Source organism: Loxodonta africana, chromosome 2 (genome assembly GCF_030014295.1).
Source record: "Loxodonta africana isolate mLoxAfr1 chromosome 2, mLoxAfr1.hap2, whole genome shotgun sequence".
Classification (NCBI taxonomy): Eukaryota; Metazoa; Chordata; class Mammalia; order Proboscidea; family Elephantidae; genus Loxodonta; species Loxodonta africana.
In genome coordinates, this window is record NC_087343.1 from 150,648,717 (window position 1) to 150,673,299 (window position 24,583).

Genomic DNA, 24,583 nt, shown 5'->3' on the forward strand with positions numbered 1-24,583 from the left:
AATTTCCACTATTTGGCCATATACATTCATTCTCCAATCAATTTAAAATTCTCAGACTTTTGGAAAGCCATTCTTGGCTCCCCTTGTTTGGTTAAAAACCTTCAAATTACACATCTAGAAATATACTCTCTCTATTATCCTGGGGGATATTCTATTTTATCCCACCCCCTATATCCATTAAAAATATTCCTATCACCCCCACTAAAAAATGTTCTAGGCTTAGCAACTATCATTTTAAGTATACTGAGTAAAAAACAAACTAAAATCTTTTAAAAAAAAAAATCTTTTTCTATTGTTTTTTTCTCATTATATTTTGGACTTTTGATACTAAAAAAAAAATCCAAAGTCAAAAAGGGAAAGTTGTGTTTATTAAAACAAAGGCTAGCCTTCGAAGTAAGGAAATGTATACCATGTTCCTCAATATAGTCCACAACGTGGCGGACTATGAACGGAACCTCATTGTCTGGATGTCCTCCCTGCTGCAGCTCATCAAGTGGAATTCCAAATATTTTGTTAGCAAGAACGGAGTTGCAGTTACTCAAGGAAGGGGAGGAGCTCTTCCTCATATCTTTTTTGCAGCCAGAAATCAAAGCTGTCTTTTCTGCCAAATGAAAGACAAAAAAAAAAAGACTACAATGATTAACAGGTGGCAATATGACTAAATACATTAAAGATAGACGCTTTACACCTGAATGTGCTGTCATCTATTAAAATATTTTCCAGTTATCAGGCCCATAGCGTATTCTACAAATAAAGCTCTATACCATTATCTAAGTATTTCTATACTACAAAGAGTTAGTTGTGAATGCTTTCTTGAGTGTTTGCATATTTATCAAAGAACACAGGTAAAACTGATTTTTCAAAACTTAGCAAGAGGCATTAAAGTGCCAAGGACATATTAAGGGATAAATCCAGCCCCAAGAGGGTCTTTTTGACCAAGTTATTAACATAGGTAAATAGCCAAACACAATCTATCTCTGGACTCTGCTACATGAAGCTCATCTAACCCCTCAATTCATAAGCATCCAAAAAGGAGAGAATTACGTCTTATAAAGTGATGGGTTAACAATCACTTTTTATAAACGATGGTCTAATAAGAACAGGATTAACTGGTTCTTACTTCTGCATGACAGAACAGCCAAATACGTTCTTATAAACAAGGCATTTTTCCAGTTCTGGACATCAACTTTCAAGCAGAATGTCTTTTATCAACACTGCTGTTTCATAATTATTCTAAAGAAAAATTTCCATAGCCAGTGTAGTTCAGAAAAAATAGGTTCTTTGTCTTAGTTTCGTAGGAAATTGTGATCAGTAAAGAAAAGCAGTGGGAAGAAACAATGTCTCAGATGACTGTTTCCAATATCTGAAGCATCAGAGAACAAACAATCCCAAGAAAAATCCATTTTCTAAAATAAACACTTATTACCTTTCTATGTAGGAAAAGAGCATTTTTAAAAGAAAAAAAAAACTACTTTTCAAAAGTTGAGAATGGACAAAATGACACCAACTGGGCTTTTTTTTTTTTAAATCACCCCAGAGAAACAATTCCTTTTGCACTGCAAGAGAAAGATAACAGAGCACCAAGAAAAATCTACTCAAGAGTCTAAACAAGGCCCACATGTAGTTATAATAGGTGGGCCCAATGGTTCAAGGGAGTATCATAACGTGTGACTGGGAAACAACCCAGCCAACTCACAGAAACGGTAAAAATTAACTTAGGGGCAGTCATAAATTTACATAGTCTTAGACAAGCAACAGCCATTACTAAACAGATCGGATACCAGCTAATAACTACAAAATCTCAGGTTAATAATTAAGCAGCAGCTACTTTTTACAATAAGAGGGGGCCACACTCCAAAATCTCTATAGATTTACAGCATTGGATAGTTACCATTTTGAAAACTTACCTTTGAGTACTTAAACACCTAAGTTTAAAAAATGGTTTCTGCACCAGCTACCCTCACTGAGCAAGCATTCATTTGTCATTTATGGCTGTTTGAGGTTATGGCAGAAGATCAGCCTGTAGTTCCTCATTGAAGAAACGCAGAACTCGATCAGTACTTCAGCAGTTAATCTACAAAGAAAAAAAAAAAAACACTATTTCAATTTCCCACAATATCTTCAACTGTCAGAAGAGACTAGAATAAGCAGTGAAATCCATTAAAGAGGTTACCTATACTGAAAGGCACTCTTCTGCCTCAAAAATCTGTATGTGACCTCGTTAGAGGCAAAATCCTATATAAGGTTTCAAGTTCTTATGATGGCTAAACTGGATAAGAATCTCTCAGCTAAAAAATAAATAGATATGTACAGCAATTACAAAGGAGAATCTTTGACAGTACACATCTTCAAGAACTACACCACTGAAATAATCCATTTCCCTTAATGGACACTCAATTTGCCTTTCTCTCATTCTTTCCTCATTTCCTCAAATGCTCAGAACTAAACATGGAAGTATTTTCAGAAGATGAGAGAATCAAAGACATGATTTAAACTTGGAACTGCATTTATGTAATTTATTCTTTTCTGTGTATACAAGAGCGCTTGTCTGATCTTTCTCATTTGGAGAGGCATTAGCACATGTTGGAAAAGAGCAGTTACCAATCCAGAAAAGCTTGGTTTCAAATAACAACTCTACCATTTTGTATGTATCTAGGTTTCCTTATATAAAATAGGTTATATACAATAAGAATAATAAATTCAACTGAGATAGTAGATGCATAGAGTGGACCAGTTTTCTTTCACCTCTTTCCGTGTTAAAAGACCAGAAAGCAGAGGGAAAAAACCTGTTTGGCAATGTGTTTAATATTTGGTCTCATGATCCTCTGTGAGTTCCAAGAATCTATTAACAAATCTTTCAATAAGCTATACTGCAGCACTCTGCTCAAGAGGGTTCAGGTAAGCAGAACCCATTCAATAGTTTTTAAAAAACTCTTATTAGTAACATATACCTAAGGGAGGAACATTAAAAACTGAGAAGGAAAACCACATTCCCACATCAAATCTTTTAGGAGATGATCACTCCCACAACATCCTTAAATGCCTGCCAAAATATGGAGTCCGTTCTTCTGAAGGAGCCTTGGTGGTACAGTGGTTAAGAGCTACGACAAGCTATGGCTGCTAACCAAAAGGTCGGCAGTTCAAATCCATCAGCTGCTCCTTAGAAACCCTAGTGGATGGTTCTACTCTGTCCCACATGGTCTCTATGAGTCAGAATCGACTCGTCAGCAATGGGTTTAATAGGTTTCAGGTTCATCTGAAGAATATCTTCAAAGGTAAGTTATATTAAAGATCCTCTGGAGAGTTTAACTTCTCGGGTAAGATGCTTAAAGAAATTAAAAGCCAGGTGATACCCAGGAAGGGGGATTTGCTTGATATATACTAAATGAGGACTCATTAGAAGAATCTGTCAGAGGTTAAGTTCTACATACATCACTAAAATGGCTAGCTCAGTGTTTAGTGAGCCTTGTTAATAAAACCTGGAACCAGTTATCTCATCCTGTGTCCTCTGCTACCCGCAACCACTAACTAGACAACCTGAAAAGCATATCTTTCCTAACATGAGGCTGGGTAGGACTCTCTGAATTCATCAGTATAAATTCATCCTCACTATGAGGAAAGCAATCAAAGGATACATCTTTCAAGTGATGAGTTTCTCTCCCTCCTGAAGAACAGCATCGATGAGAATGAAAACAGCAATTAAATGAGCAGTTATTATGTGTCAGGCACAGTTCTAAACATGTTACATGTATTAAGGTATTATTACATGTCATAAGATATTATTACTATAATCCCTATTTCAAGGAGATACTCCATAGAGATCCACCAATTTACCCACAGTCCACTCAGCTAATTAAGGTCAGAGCCAGAATTTGAACCCAGGCAGTATGATCCCCAAAGTCCTTGCTCTTAATCACTATATTATCTATGTAAATTCTCACAACTTTATTATCAAAGAATCTCACATTCTATGACTCAAGCTGACCAGAGTCTTGTATACATTTTAAAAAGTCACTTATTCCTAGCCTGTTAACAGGTACATAAAGAGGGTAGGTCTATGCTCCAAATCCTATTAGGTAACAATTATTCACTTGGAGTCTCTAACTAGAGCACACTGCTGAGAGCATTCTGACTGGAGAGTGACCCAAAATTACATTTCTGCTAATCGCAAAGTAGTTTTTGACATCACTGACTTAGTTTTATTTCATACCGCTTTTCAGAGCTTAAATCATGTAAACACTCCCTTCACATCTGTAGGCTGAATACCAAAAAACCAAACCCATTGCCATCAATTCTGACTCACAGTGTCCCCAAAATATTACATCCCCCCCAAAATCTCAGAATGTGACCTTATTTAGAAATAGGGTCTTTGTAGATGTAGTAGTTAGGATCTCAAGGTGAAATCATCCTAGATTTAGGATGGGCCCTTAACCCCAATGACTGGTGTCCTTATACGAGGACAGAACACAAACAGAAACAGAAGGCCATGTGAAGACCAGGCAGAGAGAGAAGTTTTGCTGCTACAAGCCAAGGAATAGAGGAGTCACCAGAAGCTCGAAGAAGGAAAGATTCTCCCACATAGCCTTCAGAGAAAGTACGGCACTGCCAAAACCTTGATTTTGGACTTCTGCCTCATGAACAATGAGAGAATAAATTTCTATTGTTTTAGCGCCAGTTTATGACAATTTGTTACGGCAGCCCTAGGCAACGAAAGCAACATGTAAAATACGATATTTGATTATCAAAAAAGCAGAAAAGAAAACAGCAGCAGGTACCACAGAAAGATGTGCCAAAGAGGTCTCATGAAAAGTCTTAGCATACAAAACCAAAAAATACAAAGAAAGCCAATAACAAATAAAGGACTTGACACAAGAAAACACAACGTATAGGCTTTCAAACCAACCCAGGACTTGTAAAAGCATAATTTTATTATAAATCAAAACAGCAAAATCATTTTAAATACAAGTGACAGTGCTTAGCATGGTGGTATTGACAATGAAGAAGAAATCATTTTGAAATTAACATCACATACTTCACAATAAGACAAGAGTGATAAAAATAATACAAGTAAATCCCTGTTATCAATGATGCTGGCTGACAGGTACATTAAGAAAAGTGTACTTTCATGCACCAGCTATTAGTCTGGGTCTGCTAAGGCTCCAGGTACTTTTGCACTTCATTCTGCTTTATTAACAATACATATACATTACAGCAACAAACACATTTCTCAATAGGATAGAATCTTTAAATTTTAAAAGCTTAAAAAGGGATAAAACCTCAACATCAATACTATAGATAATAATAGTAGATAACATTAACTGAGCTCTTACACTATGCCAGGAACTATTTTAAGAACTTCAACTGTACTAACTCATTTAATACTTACAACAACCCTATGGAGGTAGAGTGTTTCATTACACCATTTCACTGATGAGCAGAAAGCGAAACTGAAAAGCAGAAACTATTAGTAACCTACCTAAAGTTACACAACTAATAAGAGGCAGTACTGGAAAAAAAACAAAAAAAACCATTGCCATCAAGTCAATTCCGACTCATAGCAACTCTATACAACAGAACAGAACTGCCCCACAGGGTTCCCAAGGAGCAGCTGGTGGATTTGACTGTCGACTTTTTGGTTAGCAGCGAAGCTCTTAACCACTGTGCAACCAGGGCTCCTTATGTAGTATATGGATACACTATTGAGTTATGAATTCATTTATCACAGTGAAAAGCTAAGATATATTTAATGTTGTTAAATCAAGAAACAGCAGTATGAATATGAAATCTCTACAACAGGCAAAGGCACACAGACAGAAGTCTATTAGATGTTACAGGGGTGGGGGAGAGGAAAGTGGGCTTATTGTTTAAAGGGTTACTGAGTTTCTGTTTGAGGTGATGAAAAGCTTTTGGAAATAGTGGTGATGGTTGCAAAACATGGTGGATATAATTAATGTCACTGAATTGTACACTTAATGCTTAAAATGGCAATTTCTGTTATATATATATATATATAAAACTTTTCCAGCGGGACAGTTCTACTGTGTCCTATAGAGTCATTGTGAGTCGAAATTGACTTGACAGCAATGGGTTTTAAAAGTAAACCAGCCCTCACAGAGACTGGAGTCAAGCTTTACCACAGCTAGACAAAATGGAGCAAAAAACTCCTGGGCTGCTAACACTCCCAAACACCTAACACAACCAAAAATCCTCTCTGGAAATAGGTAACATATCTAAAAAGGAGACACATCGAATTTGAAAAAAGAACCAAACACATCAGTACTACTTAACAATACAATAACCGAAATTAAAAACTCAGTAATAGATGGACTGAACAGAAGACTAAACAGATGAAAAAATAATGAACAGAACGACAGGTGAGATGAAACTTTGGAGCCATGGAAATCTTTTACATAACTGTGCAACAAAATTAATTTTTAAAAAGCTAAAAATCACACACACCAAAAAAATAATAATTTATGCACCTCCTCAAGGAGTTACAAAATACCACCTTTCAGTTAGACTCACCACAAAAAAAAAACCTGAATCTGATCAAGTCTCTAGTTATAACTATCAATTTATAGAAAATAAGTACAGAAAATAAAAGAACATGTTAAATGACATCATAGGGATCCAATCAGCCAGGATCAGACAGCCAAAAACAAAGATACAGAACAAAAACCCAATTTCTTCCACAAACTGCAAAAAAAAAAAAAAAAAATGGAGAAGGAATCTACAAATTTAGAGGCTTAAAAAACAAATTAACTGCAGTATATAGACCTTTCTTGGATTCTAAGGACCCCTGGCAGTGTAACAGTTAATCGCTCCACTGCTAAATGACAGGCTAGCAGTTCAAACCCACCCAGGCACTCCGTGGGAAAAAGACCTGGTGATCCGCTCCCATAAAGATTACAGCCTAGAAAACCCTATGAGCAGTTCTTCTCTGTCACAGAGGGTCATTATGAGCTGAAAATCAACTCGACAGCACCTAAGTACAACATTTGGATTCTAATTCAAACAAGCAAAAAAAGAGAGAAATTACATCTTGAATATTCACTAGATATTTAATCATATTAAGAAATTATATTGCATTAGGGGGAAGTGAGTTTATATTAATGAGGGAGGAACAACTAAGAAAAGGAGGGTGAGAACGGTCATACAACTTGAATGTAATCAATGTCACCGAATTGTCTATACAAAAACTACTGAATTAGCGTATGTTTTGCTGTGTATATTCTCAACAACAAAATAAATAAATGAAATTAAAAAAAAATTTACATTGTGTTAATTCTGATTATGGCAGTGCAGTTATGTTTAAAAAAAGTTATTACTTACGTCTACATAGTGAAAAAAATGTAGAAAAGAAGAAAATGAACATTACCCTTGAGAATCGGGAACTAGACAAGAATGCCCTTTATCACCACTCTTACCCGACCCTGTGCTGCAGGTCCTAGCCACAGCAATTAGGCTAGATAAACAAAATAAAGTGTACCCAGATTGGTAAGAAAGAAGTAAAAGTATCTCTATTTGCAGATCACATGAACTTATACACAGAAAACCCTAAGGATTCCTCAAAAAAACTACTGAAACTAGTTTGAAGAGTTCAGCAGAGTACCAGGATACAAGATAAACAGAAAAATCAGTTGGATTCCTCTACACCAACAAAAGAACATTGAAGAGGAAATCACAAAATCAATACCATTTACAGTAGCCCCCCAAGAAGATGAAATACTTAGGAATGTATCTTACCAGAGACGTAAAAGACCTATACAAAGAAAACTACAAAGCACTACTGTGAGAAACCAAAAGAGACCTACGTAAGTGGAAAAACATACCTTGCTCATGGATAGAAAGATTTATATTGTAAAAATGTCTATTCCCCAAAAGCCATCTATAGCTACGATGCAATTCCGATCCAAATTCCAATGACATTTTTCAATGAGATGGAAAAACTAATCACCAACTTCATATGGAAGGGAAAGAGGCCCAGGATAAGTAAAGAATTACTGAAAAAGAAAAACAAAGTAGGAGGCCTCACTCTACCTGATTTTAGAATCTATAATACCGCCACAGTAGTTGAAACAGCCTGGTACTGGTAAAACAACAGACACATAGACCAATGGAACAGAATTGAGAGTCCAGACAAAAATCCATCCATATATGACCAGCTGACATTTGACTAAGGTCCAAAGTCAGTTAATTGGGGAAAAGACACTCTTTTTAACAAATGGTGGTGACATAACTGGATATCCATTTGCAAAAAAATGAAACAAGACCCATACCTCACAGTATGCACAAAAACTAACTCAAAATGCATCAAAGACCTAAACATAAAGTCTAAAACAATAAAGATCATGGAACAAAAAATAGGGACAACGTTAGGAGCCCTAATACATGGCATAAACAGAATACAAAACATTACTACAAATGCGGAAGAGAAACCAGATAACTGGGAGCTCATAAAAATCAAACTCCTATGCTCATCCAAAGACTTCACCAGAAGAGTAAAAAGACTACCTACAGACTGGGAAAAAGTTTTTAGCTATGATATTTCCGATCAACATCTGATCTCTAAAATCTACATGATTCTGCTAAATCTCAACCACAGAAAGACAAATAACACAATTAAAAAATGGGCAAAGGATATGAACAGGCACTTCACTAAAGAAGACATTGAGGCAGCTAACAGATACATGAGGAAATGCTCATGATCATTAGCCATAGAGAAATGCAAATCAAAACTACAATGAGATTCCATCTCACTCCAACAAGGGTGGCATTAATCCAAAAAGCACAAAATAATAAATGTTGGAGAGGTTATGGAGAGACTGGAACACTTATATACTGCTGGTGGGAATGTAAAATGGTATAATCACTTTGGAAATCAATCTGGGGCTTCCTTAAAAACCTAGAAATAGAACAACCATACGATCCAGCAACCCCACTCCTTGGAATATATCCTAGAGAATTAAGAGCCTTTATACAAACAGATGTATGCGCACCCATGTTCACTGCAGCACTGTTTACAACAGCAAAAAGATGGAAGCAACCAAGGAGCCCATCAACAGATGAATGGATAAATAAATTATGGTATATTCACACAGTGGAATACTACACATCGCTAAAGAACAATGATGGATCTGTGAAACATTTCATAACATGGAGGAATCTGGTGAAATTAGCTGAGTGAAATTAGTCACATGCAGAAGAACAAACATTGTATCAGACCACTATTATAAGAACTCGAAAAATAGTTTAAACAGAAAAGAAAATATTCTTTGATGGTTATGGGGGGGAGGCAGGGAGCGAGAGGGGTTTTCACTAATTACATAGCAGATAAGAAGTATTTTAGGTTAAGAGAAAGACAATACAGGAGAGGTCAACACAACTGGACTAAGCCAAAAGCAAGGAAGTTTCCTGAATAAACTGAATGCTTCAAAGGCCAGCAGAGCAGGGGCAAGGGTTTGGGGACCATGGTTTCAGGGGGCATCTAGGTCAACTGGCATAATAAAATCTTCTAACAAAATATTCTGCACCCCACTTGGAGAGTGGTGTCTGGGGTCTTAAATGCTAGCAAGTGGCCATCTAAGATGTATCAAATGGTCTCAACCCACCTGGAGCAAAGGAGAATGAAGAACACCAAAGACACAAGGGAATTATGAGCCCAAGAGACAGAATGGGCCACATAAACCAAAGACTACATCAGCCTGAGGCCAGAAGAACTAGGTGGTGCCCAGCTACAACCAATGACTGCCCTGACAGGGAACACAACAGACAACCCCTGAGGGAGCAAGAGAGCAGTGGGATGCAGACCTCAAATTCTTATAAAAAGACCAGACTTAATGGTCTGACTGAGACTGGAAGAACCCTGGAGATCATGGCCCCCAGATCTTCTGTTAGCCCAAGCTACGAACCATTCCCAAAGCCAACTCTTCAGACAGGGATTGGACTGGACTATGGGATAGAAAATGGTACCAATGAAGAGTGAGCTTCTTGGATCAAGTAGACACATGACACTATGTGGGCAGCTCCTGTCTGGAGAAGAGATGACAGGGCAGGGGGGTCAGAAGCTAGCCAAATGGACATGAAAACAGAGAGCGAAGGGAAGGAGTGTGCTGTTTCATTAGAGGAAGAGTAATAGGAGTATACAGCAAGGTGGATATAAGTTTCTGTATGAGAGACTGACTTGGTTTGTATACTTTTACTCAAAGCACAATTTAAAAAAAAAGATTAGATAGGAAACTTAGAGGCAGTGAGTTTATGTTAATGGGGAGGAGCAACTCAGAAAAGGAGGATGAGAATGGTTGTACAACTCAGAGAATGTAAAAAATGTCACTGAATTGTACATGTAGAAACTGTTGGATTGGAGTATGTTCTACCATCTATACTCTCAACAACAATAAAAACAAAATAAATTACGTATTAAAAAAAGAAGAAAATGAAGAGAAATCCCATACTTAAAACTTCATTAATCAAACAGAATCAAGTGTGGTAAAAAGGATCAATAAACCCAAGAGCTGGTTCTTTAAAAATGCTAATAACTTGAGGTGGGGCCAAGACGGCGGAATAGCCAGATGCTTCCTGCAAACCCTCTTACAACAAAGACTTGCTAAAACAAGTGAAATGATTACATTTATGACAACCTAGGAGCCCTGAACATCAAAGGCAAAGTTAGAAAACAGACTGAGCGGCAGGGGGAGAGATGGTTCAGAAGCAAAGAGTTGCCAGGCCTGATTCACCAGGATCCCTCAGGCAACATTCCCGGTAGCAGCTGCGGTGGGCTGGTGGTAGCATTCAGCCCCAGCTTCCTCAGGGAGAAGCCGCCAGCTGCACAGCCTACTCACAGCACCGCAATCAGAGAAGAACAGCGCTCTCAGCAAAAGGTAAGTACTTGCATATACCTTACAACACCCCCCCCCCCGCCCCCAAGCCAGCTTCAGTGGCTGTTGATTTCCCTGGACCTGAGATAGGCCCTGTTGTGCTCCTGGAGGCATCCTCCCAGCCTTGGAAAAGGAATAAATTCATAATTGGGGGAAAAGATAATTTCCCAGCTCCACTAACCTGGGGAGCTCAGCACAGAAGTGGCTCCTGTCCAGGCATAAACGGTCCATGGACTTTGAATACCTTTCTCCACTACATGGACCTCTCTGGGTCTATTTCACAAGAATAGGCCCTTGTTGGCAGACTACAACTGTTTCAGTTGTGCAGTGGAGAGGTGGGTGTTTGATGTTTGACATGGCTTTGCCTATTAAACAAGGTCCTCACCTACCCACATAAGGGCCTAAGGACTGAGGGCTCCTCTCAAGTCACCCAGCCACCCGCAACAGGGGTCTAAGGATAACTGGTACCTCCCAGTCCTTACAACCAAAATCACTGGGTGCCCATAATCCGTCTGCAGAACACACCCACCTGTAGGCTCTAGGGAAAAGGGACGCACTTTCCTCAGAGACACTTGGGGGACGATTCTCAGCCCTCTGCCTTGTTCAGAGGATGACTCCCTACTGCAACCAGATACCAGTACCTAAACCAATCACCCCTGCCACTCTAAGACTGTTGGACAGAACCTGTACCACACACTTTATCAGCTTCCTGGACACCTGAGCTGAATTCATACAAGTGAACAGATTCCTAGACTGATATACCTGGTTACAGCTCTAGCCATCTGGGGACAGGATGTCAGAGCATCAAAGGCGAAAATAATCAAGCTAGATCACTGGAGCAATCCACTTGGGCGTATCAAAACAAAACAAAGCAAGAAGCTAAGATACAGTAAGCAAACATAAAATAAACTAATACAATAACTTATAGATGGCTCGGAGACAACAGTCAATATCAAGTCACATAAAGAAACAGTCAATGATCGCCTCAACGAGCTCTCAAAACAGAGAATCAACGAATCTTCTGGATGAAGGTGCCTTCCTGGAACTACCAGATGCAGAATTCGAAAGATTAACATACAGAACTATTCAAGACATCAGGAATGAAATTAGGAAGTAGATCAGGCAATACGCAGAACAAGCCAAGGAACACACAGATAAAGTAGTTGAAATTAAAAAGGTTATTCAAGAACATAAAGAAAAATTTAATAAGCTGCAAGGATCCATAGAGAGACAGCAATCAGAAATTCAGAAGATTAACAATAACATTACAGAAACAGACAACTCAATAGAAAGTCAAAGCAGAACCAAGCAAGTGTAAAATAGAATTGGTGAACTTAAAGATAAAGCACTTAGCACCAATATATCTGAAGAAAAATCATAAAAAAGAATTTTAAAAAATGAAGAAACCTTATTAAGAATCATGTGGGACTCTATCAAGAGGAACAACCCATGAGTGACTGGAGTACTAGAATAGGGAGGGACAACAGAAAATAGAGAGAGAATTGTTGAAGATTTGTTGGGAGAAAATTTCCCTGATATCGTGGAAGATGGGAAGATATCTATCCAAGATGCTCATCGAACTCCACATAACGTAGATTTTAAAACAAACTCACCAAGACATATTATAATCAAACTTGCCAAAACCAAAGATAAAGCAAGAATTTTAAGAGCAGCTAGCGATAAAAGAAAAGTCACCTACAAAGGACGGTCAATAAGAATAAGCTCCAACTACTCGTCAGAAATCATGCAGACAAGAAGGCAATGGGATGCCTTATATAAAGTACTGAAGGAAAAAACTGCCAGCCAAGAATCATACATCCAACAAAACTATCTCTCAAATATGAAGGTGAAATTAGGACATTTCCAGATAAACAGAAGTTTAGGGAATTCATAAAAATCAAACCAAAACTACAAGAAACACTAAAGGGAGTTCTTTGGTTAGAAAATCAATAATATCAAGTATCAACCCAAGACTAGAACACTGGACAGAGCAATCAGAGCTCAACCCAGGCAGGGAAATCATAAAAATAAATCAAGATAAAAAAGTTCAAAACAGGCAAACAGTGACGTTATTATGTAAAAGAAGACAACATTAAAACAAGAAAGGGGGACTAAGAAATGTAGTCATAGATCTTTCACATGGAGAGGAAGACAAGGCAATACAAAGAAATAAAAGTTAGGTTTAAATTTAAAAAAAGGGGGGGGTAAATATTAAGGCAATCACAAAGGGGACAAACTATCCTACACATCAAAATAAAACACCCTGGAGGTCATGGTCCCCAGACCCTTTGTTAGCCCAAGACTGGAACCATTCCCAAAGCCAACTCTTCAGACAGGGATTAAACTGGACTATAAGACAGAAAATGATACTGGTGAGGGGTGAGCTTCTTGGCTCAAGCAGACACAAGACTACGTGGGCAACTCCTGTCTGGGGTGACATGCGAAGGAAGAGGGGGGACAGGAGCTGGCTGAATGGACTTGGGGAAAACAGGGAGGAGAGGAAGAATGTGCTGTCTCACTGTGGGGAGAGCAGCTAGGAGTACATAGCAAGGTGTCTGTAAGTTTTTGTATGAGAGCCTGACTTGATTTGTAAACTTTCACTTAAAGCACAATAAATTTAAAAGAAAAAAAAAAAACTGGGCAAAGGACCTGAATAGACTTTCTCCAAAGACGACACATAAATGGCAATAAGCACATGAAAAGGTGATCTCAACATCAGGGAAATGCAAATCAAAACCACAGAGGGATACTACTTCACACCTATTAGGATAGCGACAATAAAAAACAAAACAGAAAATAATAAGTATTAAAGAGGGGGATGTGGAGAAACTGGGACCCTCATACACTGCTGGTGGGAATATAAAATAGTACAGCCACTTTGGAAGTTTGGCAGTTCCTCAAAAGGTTAAACACTGAGCTACCATATGGCCCAGCAATTCCACTCCTAGGTATATGCCTGTCTTACTTATCTACCACTGCTGTAACAGAAACACTACAAGTGGATGGCTTTAACAAAGAGAAATTTATTCTCTCACAATCTAGAAGGAAGTTTGAATTCAGGGTGCCAGCTCCAGGGTAAGACTTTCTGTCGGCTCTGGGAAAAAGTCCTTGTCATCAATCTTCCCGTCAAGGAGCTTCTCAGCACAGGGACCCCAAGTCCAAAGGACAGTATTCTCTTGGCTCTTGTTTCTTGGTGATATGAAGTCCCCCTGTCTCTCTGCTGGATTCTTTTATTTCTCAAAAGAGGATGACTTAAGACACAATCTCATCTTGTAGACTGAGTCCTGCCTCATCAACATAACTGCTACTAACCCCACCTCATTAACATCATAAAAGTAGGATTTATAACACATAGGAAAATCATATGAGATGACAAAATGGTGGACAATTATACAATACTGAGAATCATAGACTAGCTAAGTTGACACACATTTTTTTTGGGGGGGGACACAAGTCAATCCATAACAATACCCTAAGAACTCTGTTGCCATCGAGTCGATTTCGACTCATAGCGACCCTATAGGAAATACCCTAGAGAACTGAAAATATATGTCCACACAAAAACTTGTACAGGAATATTCGTAGCAACATTAATAATAATAGCCAAAAAGCGAAAACAACCTAAATGTCCACCAACTTATGAACTGATAAACAAAACGTATATATCCATATAACAGATTATCATTTAGACATAAAAGAAATAAAGTACTGATAATGCTACAACATGGGTGAACCCTGAAAACATTATACTAAATGAAAAAAGCCAGACACCAAAAAGCCACATATTTATGATCCCACTTATATGAAATGTCCAGAAAAGGCTAGAGCCCTAATGCACAGTGGTAAGAGCTCAGGCTGCTAACCAAAAAGGTCGGCAGTTCAAATCCACCAGCTGCTCCCTGGAAACCCTATGGGGCAGCTCTACTCTGTCCTATAGGGTTGCTATGAATCGGAATCTACTCAATGGCAACAGGTATGGGTTTTTTTTTGGGGGGGGGGCAATAGGTGCAGGATGTCTTCTTTTAAGGGGAATGAAAATGTTCTAAAATTGGATGAAAATGCACAAACCTGTGAATAACACTAAAAACCACTGAATTTTATACTTTAATTGGGTAAATTGTACAGTATGTGAATTATAGCTCAACAAAGTTGATAAATTAAAGAAAAAAAAAAAGATACTTGTCTCCACGGCCATGGCAAGAACTAAGAGAGAAAATATTGTTTTCCTTCAACATTAAAAAATTTCTGTGGAAGGATCAATTTGGGAAGATTATATTTTAAAAACAATGAAATCCAGTTATTGGTGGCCCATACCTCAAAATTAGATGTGACTAAAATGTGACATGGAAGGAAAACAGAAACTCATCTAAAAGCTCTACACAGATTTGCTGACTACCAAACACTGAGGCAAAAGAGATCTAACAAAAGTGAAGGAATGTAAACTAGAATACCTTGCAGTCTAGTAGAAAAGCCAATCCTTAAAGGAAACTTCAGTAAAATGTATTAAATTCAATAAGGAATCTGAATGTACACGTGGGAGCAAATATATCTTAAAACCTCTCAGAAGAAATGTGTTTATAGAAGAGGAATGGTCTAAAAGACGACAGTGAAGAGAAAAAATGACTCTACACATCATCAGCACTGTTCAAAGAACATGGACCCTGAGCCAGGCACAAATACCAAAAGGTAGGTACATTCATGCAACTATTTCCTTTTTAATTACTACGTGGCAAGGTACTATACTAGATGCTGGGAATATAGGAGAGAATAAAACAAACAAACAAACAAAAACCTGCCTTTGACTCAGTTTATATTCTAGAAGGTTGGTGACAGAGGGACATTTAACAAAATAAACGTTTACATTAGATATTAAGTGCACTTGAGAAAAGGCAAGATGGGGCTAGGAAGTGAAATGGCAAAATAAGTGGGGAAAGGATAATCTTTTCGATAAATGGTGCTAGAACAATAAATGTCCATATGCAAAAATAAATAAACATCAATTACCACCTCAGAGCTTACCTACAATTAACTCAACATGAATTACACGCCTAAATAATATTATAATTAACACAATGATCTTACAGCTAAGATTATAAAACTTCTAGAAAAAAAATAAGAGAAAATCACTAAGAATTCTTCGAAAGCGAAGCATGAATTACACACACAAAAAACGATTGGACTTCGTAAGAATTAAAATCTTTTGCTCTTCAAAAGACCCTTTTAAGAGAACAAAAAGACAAAACACAACTGGGAGAAAATATTGGCTAAACATAACTAATAAAGGTTTTGTATTCAGAATATATAAAGAACTTTACAACTCAAAAATATGACAAACAATAAAAAAGCAGGGCAAAAGACTTAAACAAACATTTCATCCAAGAAGCTATATGGCAAATAAGCATATGAAAAGTCGCTCAACATTATTAGTCACTGTTGTTCTTAGGTGCCATGGAACAGATTCTCACTCATGAGAACCCCATGTACAACAATACAATACCTTGCCCTATTTCTGTGTCATCTTCGTGATCATTAATACACTCAAGTTCATTGCTGAAGCAACTGTATATTTTGACTGCCTTCCAACCTATGAGGATCATCTTCCAATACTGTATCAAACAATATTCTGCTGTGATCCATACAGTTTTCATCGGCTACTTTTCAGAAGTAGATCACCAGCCCTTTCTTCCTACTCTTAGTCTAGAAGCTCCACTGAAACCTGTCCACCATTGGTGACCCTGCTGGTATTTAAAATTCAGATAGCATAGCTTCCAGCATAAGAGCAACAAGCAAGCCAGCCACAGTAGTTGACAAGCTGAGAGATGATCATTAGTCATTGAGGAAATAGAAATTAAAACAACGATGAGGTACCACTTCACATTCAATACAATTACTGAAATTAAAAAGGCAGGTAAGAACAAGTATTGACAAGGATGGAAAACAACTAGAAATCTCACACACTGCTGGTGGGAATACAAAACGGTACAGCCACTTGGCAAAATTGTTCGGTAGTTTCTTATAAAGTTAAAAAAACATATACTTACTATATGATCTAGCAATTTCACCCCTAGGTATTTAACCAAGAAAAGTAAAAATTTATGTTCACAGGAATATTCACAGCACCTTTATGCGTAATAGCCAAAAACTTAAATCAACCCAAATGAGCACTAACTGATGAAAAGAAAAACAAACTGTATAATGGAATATCACTCGGCAACAAAAATGAATTAACTACTGATGCGTCCATAACATGGATGAATCTCAAAAGCATTCTGCTAAAGGAAAGAAGCCAGATACAAGCAATTACGTATTGTATAATTCCATTTATATGAAATTCTAGACAAGGCGAAACCACAGTGACACAAATCTGACTGGTGATTGTCAAGGGCCAGGGATGAGGGAAGGAAATTAAACATAAAACAACAGTAGGAAACTCTGGAATGTTATGAATGTTCTATACTGTGACTGTGGTAGTGGTGGTTATACTATAAACATTTGTCAAAACTTACTGAGCTGCACATTTAAAACTGGTCAATGTTAAAACATTCTGCATCCCACTTTGAAATGTGGCGTCTGGGGTCTTAAATGCTAACAAGCGGCCATCTAAGATGCATCAATTTGGTCTCAACCCACCTGGATCAAAGGAGAATGAAGAACATCAAGGTCACACGATAACTATGAGCCCAAGAGACAGAAAGGGCCACAGGAACGAGAGACTTAAGTCATCCTGAGACCAGAAGAACTAGATGGTGCCCGGCCACAACCGATGACTGCCCTGACAGGGAGCACAACGGGGAACCCCTGAGGGAGCAGGAGAACAGTGGGATGCAGACCCCAAATTCTCATAAAAAGACCAGACTTAATGGTCTGACTGAGACTAGAGGAATCCTGGCGGTCATGGTCCCCAAACCTTCTGTTGGCCCAGGACAGGAACCATTCCCGAAGAGAACTCATCAGACATGGAAGGGACTGGACAATGGGTTGGAGAGAGATGCTGATGAAGAGTGAGCTACTTGTATCAGGTGAACACTTGAGACTGTGTTGGCATCTCCTGTCTGGAGGGGAGATGGGAGGGTAGAGAGGGTTAGAAACTGGCAAAACCGGCATGAAAGGAGAGACTGGAAGGAGGGAGAGGGCTGACCCATTAGGGGGAGAGTAAGTGGGAGTATGGAGTAAGGTGCATATAAGCTTACATGTGACAGACTGACTTGATTTGTAAACGTTCACTTAAAGCTCAATAAAAATTATTAAAAAAAAAATTGGTGAAATGTTATTGTATGTAAGCTATACTTCAATAAAAACGAAAATTTTAAAAATAAAGAAAACTGCATTAATAACTGATTCATAAAGGTATAGTGTCACTTTAATAAAATATTTAATATCAAACTGCATTTATTATGGATTGGCTTTTAAAATACACTTTTCCACCCACAAAAGGAAAATAAAAGATTTCTTTTAACCATGTTTCAAGAACTCATGCTCTTTGGCCCTACTATGCTATCCGGCACATCCATTTATCTGTACATATACATTTTTTTCCTGTATAGCATAACTAAAAAAAAATTAAAGTTGCAGTGAAAACATTATAAATTTGAGACATCAGGATAAAGACTTTCAAAGCAAACAATTGATCAAAGCACTATAATTGTAATAAGATTAGATCTGCAATATACTTTAAAAAGTCTTATTTTACAAATAAGGCAGTCTGCTGTAAAAGCAGCATCTACCAAAATGGTCACTGTCATGTGAAAAAGTTCTCTCTTCAAGTGCAACAGAAAGTAACAACAAAACTCACTTTTGCCCAAAATGCTCTGACAAAAAAGATTTTAAAAAAGAATTGAGAGTCATCTTATCAGCTGTTTAAGCCAAAAAAAAGCGCATTTTACTAATACACAAAGAGAAAAACCAGCAGATAACTGGGTCTCAATGAAGATAATAAACACTGGCAACAGACTTGTTTTTAGACTACTGCTGTGTCTGACTCTAAGTTAATGAACCAAAGCTTAAGAAAATAAATTTACCCTTGCTCCCCATACATTCAGCTTTTCATTAGCTCTAAACAATTCACCGAGGCAAAGTAAAACACGCCTCTTTCATTCTAATTGAACAAGGATGGTCTTAAAAAGTTGCCCATATGCTAAATCAATGGTTCCTACCTGACCTGAGTAATTCGAACAAAATTTCAAGGGTCTGAAATCCTCAACAGCACCAAACAAACTGTTAGAAAGACTGAGCAAATGTCTTAACAGCATTTAAACTTATGTGTCAAAATCTACTTTGATCAGGAAAACACCAAGACATTAAATCTATTATTAAATTCACACTGACCTTGTCATTAAGTAATTCATTGGCTACAACAGCTAACTAAAACAGAATTCAGAACGAAAATTTTAAAACTGTAGTTTTTAAATTAAAGAGGACTCTCACACTCAAAAGTTTTTAGTAACTTTTTGCCTTAAAAAATAAAACAAGAGTATAAAGTATTTCTTGCAACAATGAGGGAATAATCCTCCTCCACGGTGATTCCACAAAACTACAATTAACAATGGAATCCAGCACATTTTGTAGGACTACAGTAGCCGAACTGTGGTACTAGATATAGTATATATACTTCACTATAGTAAAGCACTTCACCTTAAGGTACCTCATTATTCCTCTCATTCAAAGTGTTCAGGTAAAAACTAGTTATCACTAATCTACTGGTCCATCCTGTGTCTGTAAGTTTATCATACTGCGGTGGCTTGCATGTTGCTGTGATAATAGAAGCTTTGCCACCAGTATTTCAAATACCAGCAGGGTCACCCTTAGTGGACAGATTTCAGCTAAGCTTCCAGTCTAAGACAGACAAGGAAGAAGGACCTGGCGGTCTACCTCTGAAAAAACTGGCCAGTAAAAACCCTATGAAGAGCAGTTGAACACTGATATAGTGCCAGAAGATGAGCCCCTCAGGTTCAAAGGCACTCAAAAGACCGCCGGGGAAAAGGTGCCTCCTGAAAGTAAAGTCGACCTCAATAACGTGGATGGAGTCACGTTTTTGAGATCCTCATTTGCTGATATGGCACGACTTAAAATAAGAAGAAACAGCTGCAAACATCCATTAATAATCAGAATCTGGAGCGCACAAAGTATGAATCTAGGAAAATTAGAAGTCATCAAAAATGAAAATGGAACACATAAACATTGATATCCTAGGCATTAGTGAGCTGAAATAGACTGGTATTGGCCATTTTGAATCAGACAATCATATGGTTTACTATGCCGGGAACAACAAAATGAAGAGGAATGGCGTAACATTCATCATCAAAAAGAACATTTCAAGATCTATCCTCAAGTACAATGCTGTCGGTGACAGGATAATATCCACACGCCCACAGAGAAGACCAGCTAATGCTACCATTATTCAAATTTACCCACCAATCACTAAGGCCAAAAACGAAGAAATTAAAGACGTTTACCAACTTCTACAGTCCGAAACTGATCAAATATGCAGTCGGGATGCACTGATAATTAGTGTCAACTGGAATGCAAAAGTTGGAAACAAAAAAGAAGAATAGGTAGTTAGAAAATACAGCCTTGCTGACAGAAATAATGCCGGAGAGCACGTGACCGAATTCTGCAAGACCAACGACTTATTCCTGGAAATACCTTTTTTTCAACAACATAAATAGTGACTATACATGTGGACCTCACCGGGTGTGGAATACTCAGGAATCAAATCGACTACATCTGTGGAAAGAGACAACAGAAAAGCGCAATATTACCAGTTAGAACAAGGCCAGGGGCCGACTGTGAAACAGACCATCAATTGCTCATATGCAAGTTCAAGTTGAAGTTAAAGAAAATGAGAACAAGTTCACAAGAGCCAAAGTATGACCTTGAGTATATCACACCTGAATTTGTAGAGCATCTCAAGAAAAGATTTGACGCGCTGAATGATAATGACCAAAAACTAGACGAGTTGTGGAAGGACATCACAAATGAAAAAAGCAAGAAGTCATTAAAAAGGCAGGAAAGAAAGAAAAGACCAAAATGGATATCATAGAAGACTCTGAAACTTGCTCTTGAACACAGAATAACTAAAGCAAAAGGAAGAAATGAAGTAAAAGAACGGAAGATTTCGAAGGGTGGCTCGAGAAAACAAAGTATTATAATGAAATGTGCAAAGACTGGGAGATGGAAAACCAAAAGGGAAGAACATGCTCAGCATTTCTCAAACTGAAAAAATTGAAGCCTCAAGTTGCAGTACTGAAGGATTCTTAGGGGAAAATACTAAACAACACAGGAAGCATCAAAAGAACACGGAAGGAATACACCACGGTATCACTATACCAAAAAGAATTGGTTGACGTTCAACCATTTCAGCAGGTAGTATATGAGCAAGAAAGACGGTGCTGAAGGAAAAGGTCCAAGCTGCACTGAAGGCATTAGTGAAAAAAAAAAAAAAGGTTCCAGGAATTGACGGAATACCAATTGAGTTGTTTCAACAAATGGGTGCAGTGCTGGAAGTGCTCACTTGTCTATGCCAAGAAATTTGGAAGACAACTACATGGACAGCTGACTGAAGAGATCCATATCCATACCCATTCCAAACAAAGATGATCCAACAGAATGCAGAAATTATCAAACAGTATTATTAATATCATACACAAGTAAAATTTTACTGAAGATCATTCAAAAGGGACTGCAGCAGTACATCCACAGGGAACTGCCAGAAATTCAAACCGGATTCAGAAGAGGACATGGAACAAGAGATATCATTGCTGGTGTCAGGAGGATCATGGCTGAAAGCAGAGAAAGACACTTACCTGTATTTTACTGACTACGCAATAAAAAACAAGACTGGTTGTATCAAAATTAAGCAGGGACACCACCTTAAGTAACAAAACTAAATATTTAAAACATCAATAGTGACTGTCACATCTATTTCCAACAATAACCAAAGGATAATCAAATCAAGGAATGGGAAAGCAACTATCATTTATGGAATATCTATAAGCACGTTGGTTAGCAGTTCGAATCCACCAACGGCTCCCTGGAAACCCTACAGGGCAGTTCCACTCTGTCCTTTAGGGTCTCAGTGAGTTGGCATCAACTCAACAGCAACAGGTTTGGTTTTGGGGGTTTTTGGATAAGCACCTTTTAAGTTATAAGGCACTGTTCCCCTTTTACATATGTAAAAACTGAAAGTATTTTCAGCCTCAAGTTACAAAGCTATACATCAGAATTTGTAAATGGTTATGTTAAAATTTGCAGCTGAATCTAACTGCAAATCTTTCTAATGAAAGCAATTTAAGTCTCAAAAAACCAAAGTATATAGAATGAGCATTACTACAAGGGCAAAAGATTTACTCTCACATTCAACTGGAGACAAGCACCAATTTTAATTCAGAAAGCCAAAGAGACAACAAGGTACCTGGATTTAGTCTCTCAGGCTAGCTGAAGAAATCTGCCCAACGTATGACCTCTTGAGATATCTGCCAACAGTCAGATCTAGAGTTCTACATGGTTCACACCATCAATCAATGCATGAAAAACAGAAAACAATGGTAGACAGATGTATGGGCATCAAAAAAAAAATCAATTTATTATTTATTTTGTCCCCCTCTTTTCTACTTCTGTCCAACACCAGCTGCACATGCAGCACTTCCTATGACCCTAACCACCCAGAGCTAGGTCAGATCTCACAAGTTAAAGGGCACAGTATTCCAGATTGTGAAGCCCGCCAAAGAACTCAGATGCCAGCTACAAGCTTGGGAGTCCCCACAACACCCTCATTTCTGACCTGCTGGCTATAATTTCAGCATTTTCTCACTACCCCTTCAGCTATAAACTCAAGTGGTCACCAGAGCCCCCTCATTCTGACCTACTGGCTTCCAGTACTCCCCTATATTAGATAATCCACTAAACAATTCACAGAACTCGAAGAAAGCGCTACACTTACAGTTAGTTTTATTATAGCAAAAAGGATACAAATGAAAAGTTAGGAAGGGTGAGGTCTGGGAGGGTTCCCTACATCCCAAGGCAGAGCTTCCATGTACCAAAAAAGGATACACTACCTTCCTACATGCATCCATGTCTTTTACTAACCAGGAAGCCCATGGAGCTTCAGTGTCCAGAGCCTTTACTGGGTCTCGTTACAGGGGCATGATTGACTGAATCAACCTCCTTCCCCTGAAGTCCAAGGCTATCAGGCCATGGTGGTCCTTTACTGGTTCTTTCGGGCCAGCACCTACCCAAGAGTCATCTGATTAACATAACCTGTTTAGTTTGTTCTGGCAGCCTCATCAAAGACACTTCAATCAATGGGGAAATTCCAAGGACAAAGACCAAATTCTTTGGGTAAAGTTAACTCCACAGGGGCATTTAATCCTACTTCTCAAGGTGTAAGGAAAATCTGAAAGGCCTGTCTCCTGATTAAAAGCCTGTAATGTGCTAGATAAATGATGACTCCCAACAGGTTCCCTTCCCCCACATACATTCCAATGTCACTGGTCCACCAATTTAGCATATTAAGTCAAAGTGAATATCTTCTAAATTAGCTCTTCTCTCTCAAAATCAGCACACTGACTGATGCCTCTTAAAAAGCTCTATGGTTTTCACATTAAGGGTAAATGCTGCATAGCTGATTAATGTAACTCACGTCAATAAGCTTTACACCTGTAAAAAGTTGAATTGGCAAATGCCGTGTGAGAGATATATTTAAACAACAAAAAAAGAGCAGCTGCTGAGGCTGCTTATGTACATCTAGATACCTCGTGCGGTTTGGTTGCTGGATTTGAAGGTTTAGGGTCATGGTTTCAGGGGACATCCCAGCTAACCGACTTAATATTGTGTTTAGTGCTTCTGTTCTACCACCTGGTTCACAGTGTAGTGCCTGGGGTCTCAAAAGCTTGCAAGTGGCCACCCAAGGCACAATAAGTGGTCTCTATTTGCCTGGAGCAACAGAGAAAAGGAGACTCAGGAATAAGAGGAGGAAATGATGTGTGGCTAACTGCCTCCGTGAACAACTGCCTCCTTTGCCATGAGACCAGAAGAACTGGATGATGGCTGGCTACCATTACCGAACATTTCAATCAAAGATTTTATAGAAGGATCCTGATCAAAAGGGGGAGATGCTGGACAGAATTTAAAATTATGATGGAATCCAAACTATCTGAAGCTATGGAGCCTGGATGATCCCCCAAAATTATTGCCCTGAGATAATCTTTAAACCTGAAACCAAAAATATCCACTGTAAGTCTTCTTTAAACCAAACAACAGCTTAATCAGTAAAGAATGCCTGCCTTGAACATTGCACTCTCTTTAAGATCTATATGGAATCAAATTGACAACAACAACTCAAAAGGTTAGGAAACTTAGAGGCAGTGAGTTTATGTTAATTGGGAACGAACAATTGGGAAAAGGAGGGTGCGAATGGTTGCACAACTTGAAGGGTGTGATCAATGTCACTGAATTGTACATGTAGAAATTGTTTAATTGCTGTATGTTCTACAATGTATATTCTCAACAAGAAAAATAAATTATTTTTAAAAAGCACTATGATTTAGAAGATGACACAAAATATCTGAGAAGGTACATTTGCATAATAAAGACCAAATATTCTAATTTGTCATGTGTGCAGATAATTTCAATTTTTACAAATTTTGACTCTTTAAAATTCTCCATTCTAGTAACCTTTCACCTCTTCTCTATTTAAAACATGTAAGAAA

At 38.1% G+C, this 24,583-nt stretch overlaps 1 protein-coding gene across 8 annotated transcripts in view; it reads right to left on the bottom strand.

Annotated features, from left to right (window-relative positions):
- Positions 1-24,583, bottom strand: part of FAM13B (family with sequence similarity 13 member B) — a 121,333-nt gene that overhangs the window by 86,711 nt on the left and 10,039 nt on the right. For 7 of the 8 annotated variants that reach the window (XR_010319393.1, XM_023549312.2, XM_023549315.2 and 4 more), the window contains 2 exons: positions 1,908-2,074; positions 410-601 (listed from right to left, as the gene is read on the bottom strand). Coding sequence is in view for 6 of the 8 variants with exons in the window: in XM_023549312.2 (XP_023405080.1) it covers positions 410-566 (157 nt within the window). In the remaining 2 variants the exon portion in view is untranslated. The remainder of the gene's footprint in view (positions 1-409; positions 602-1,907; positions 2,075-24,583) is intronic. The other variant, XM_023549318.2, reaches the window with a different exon arrangement.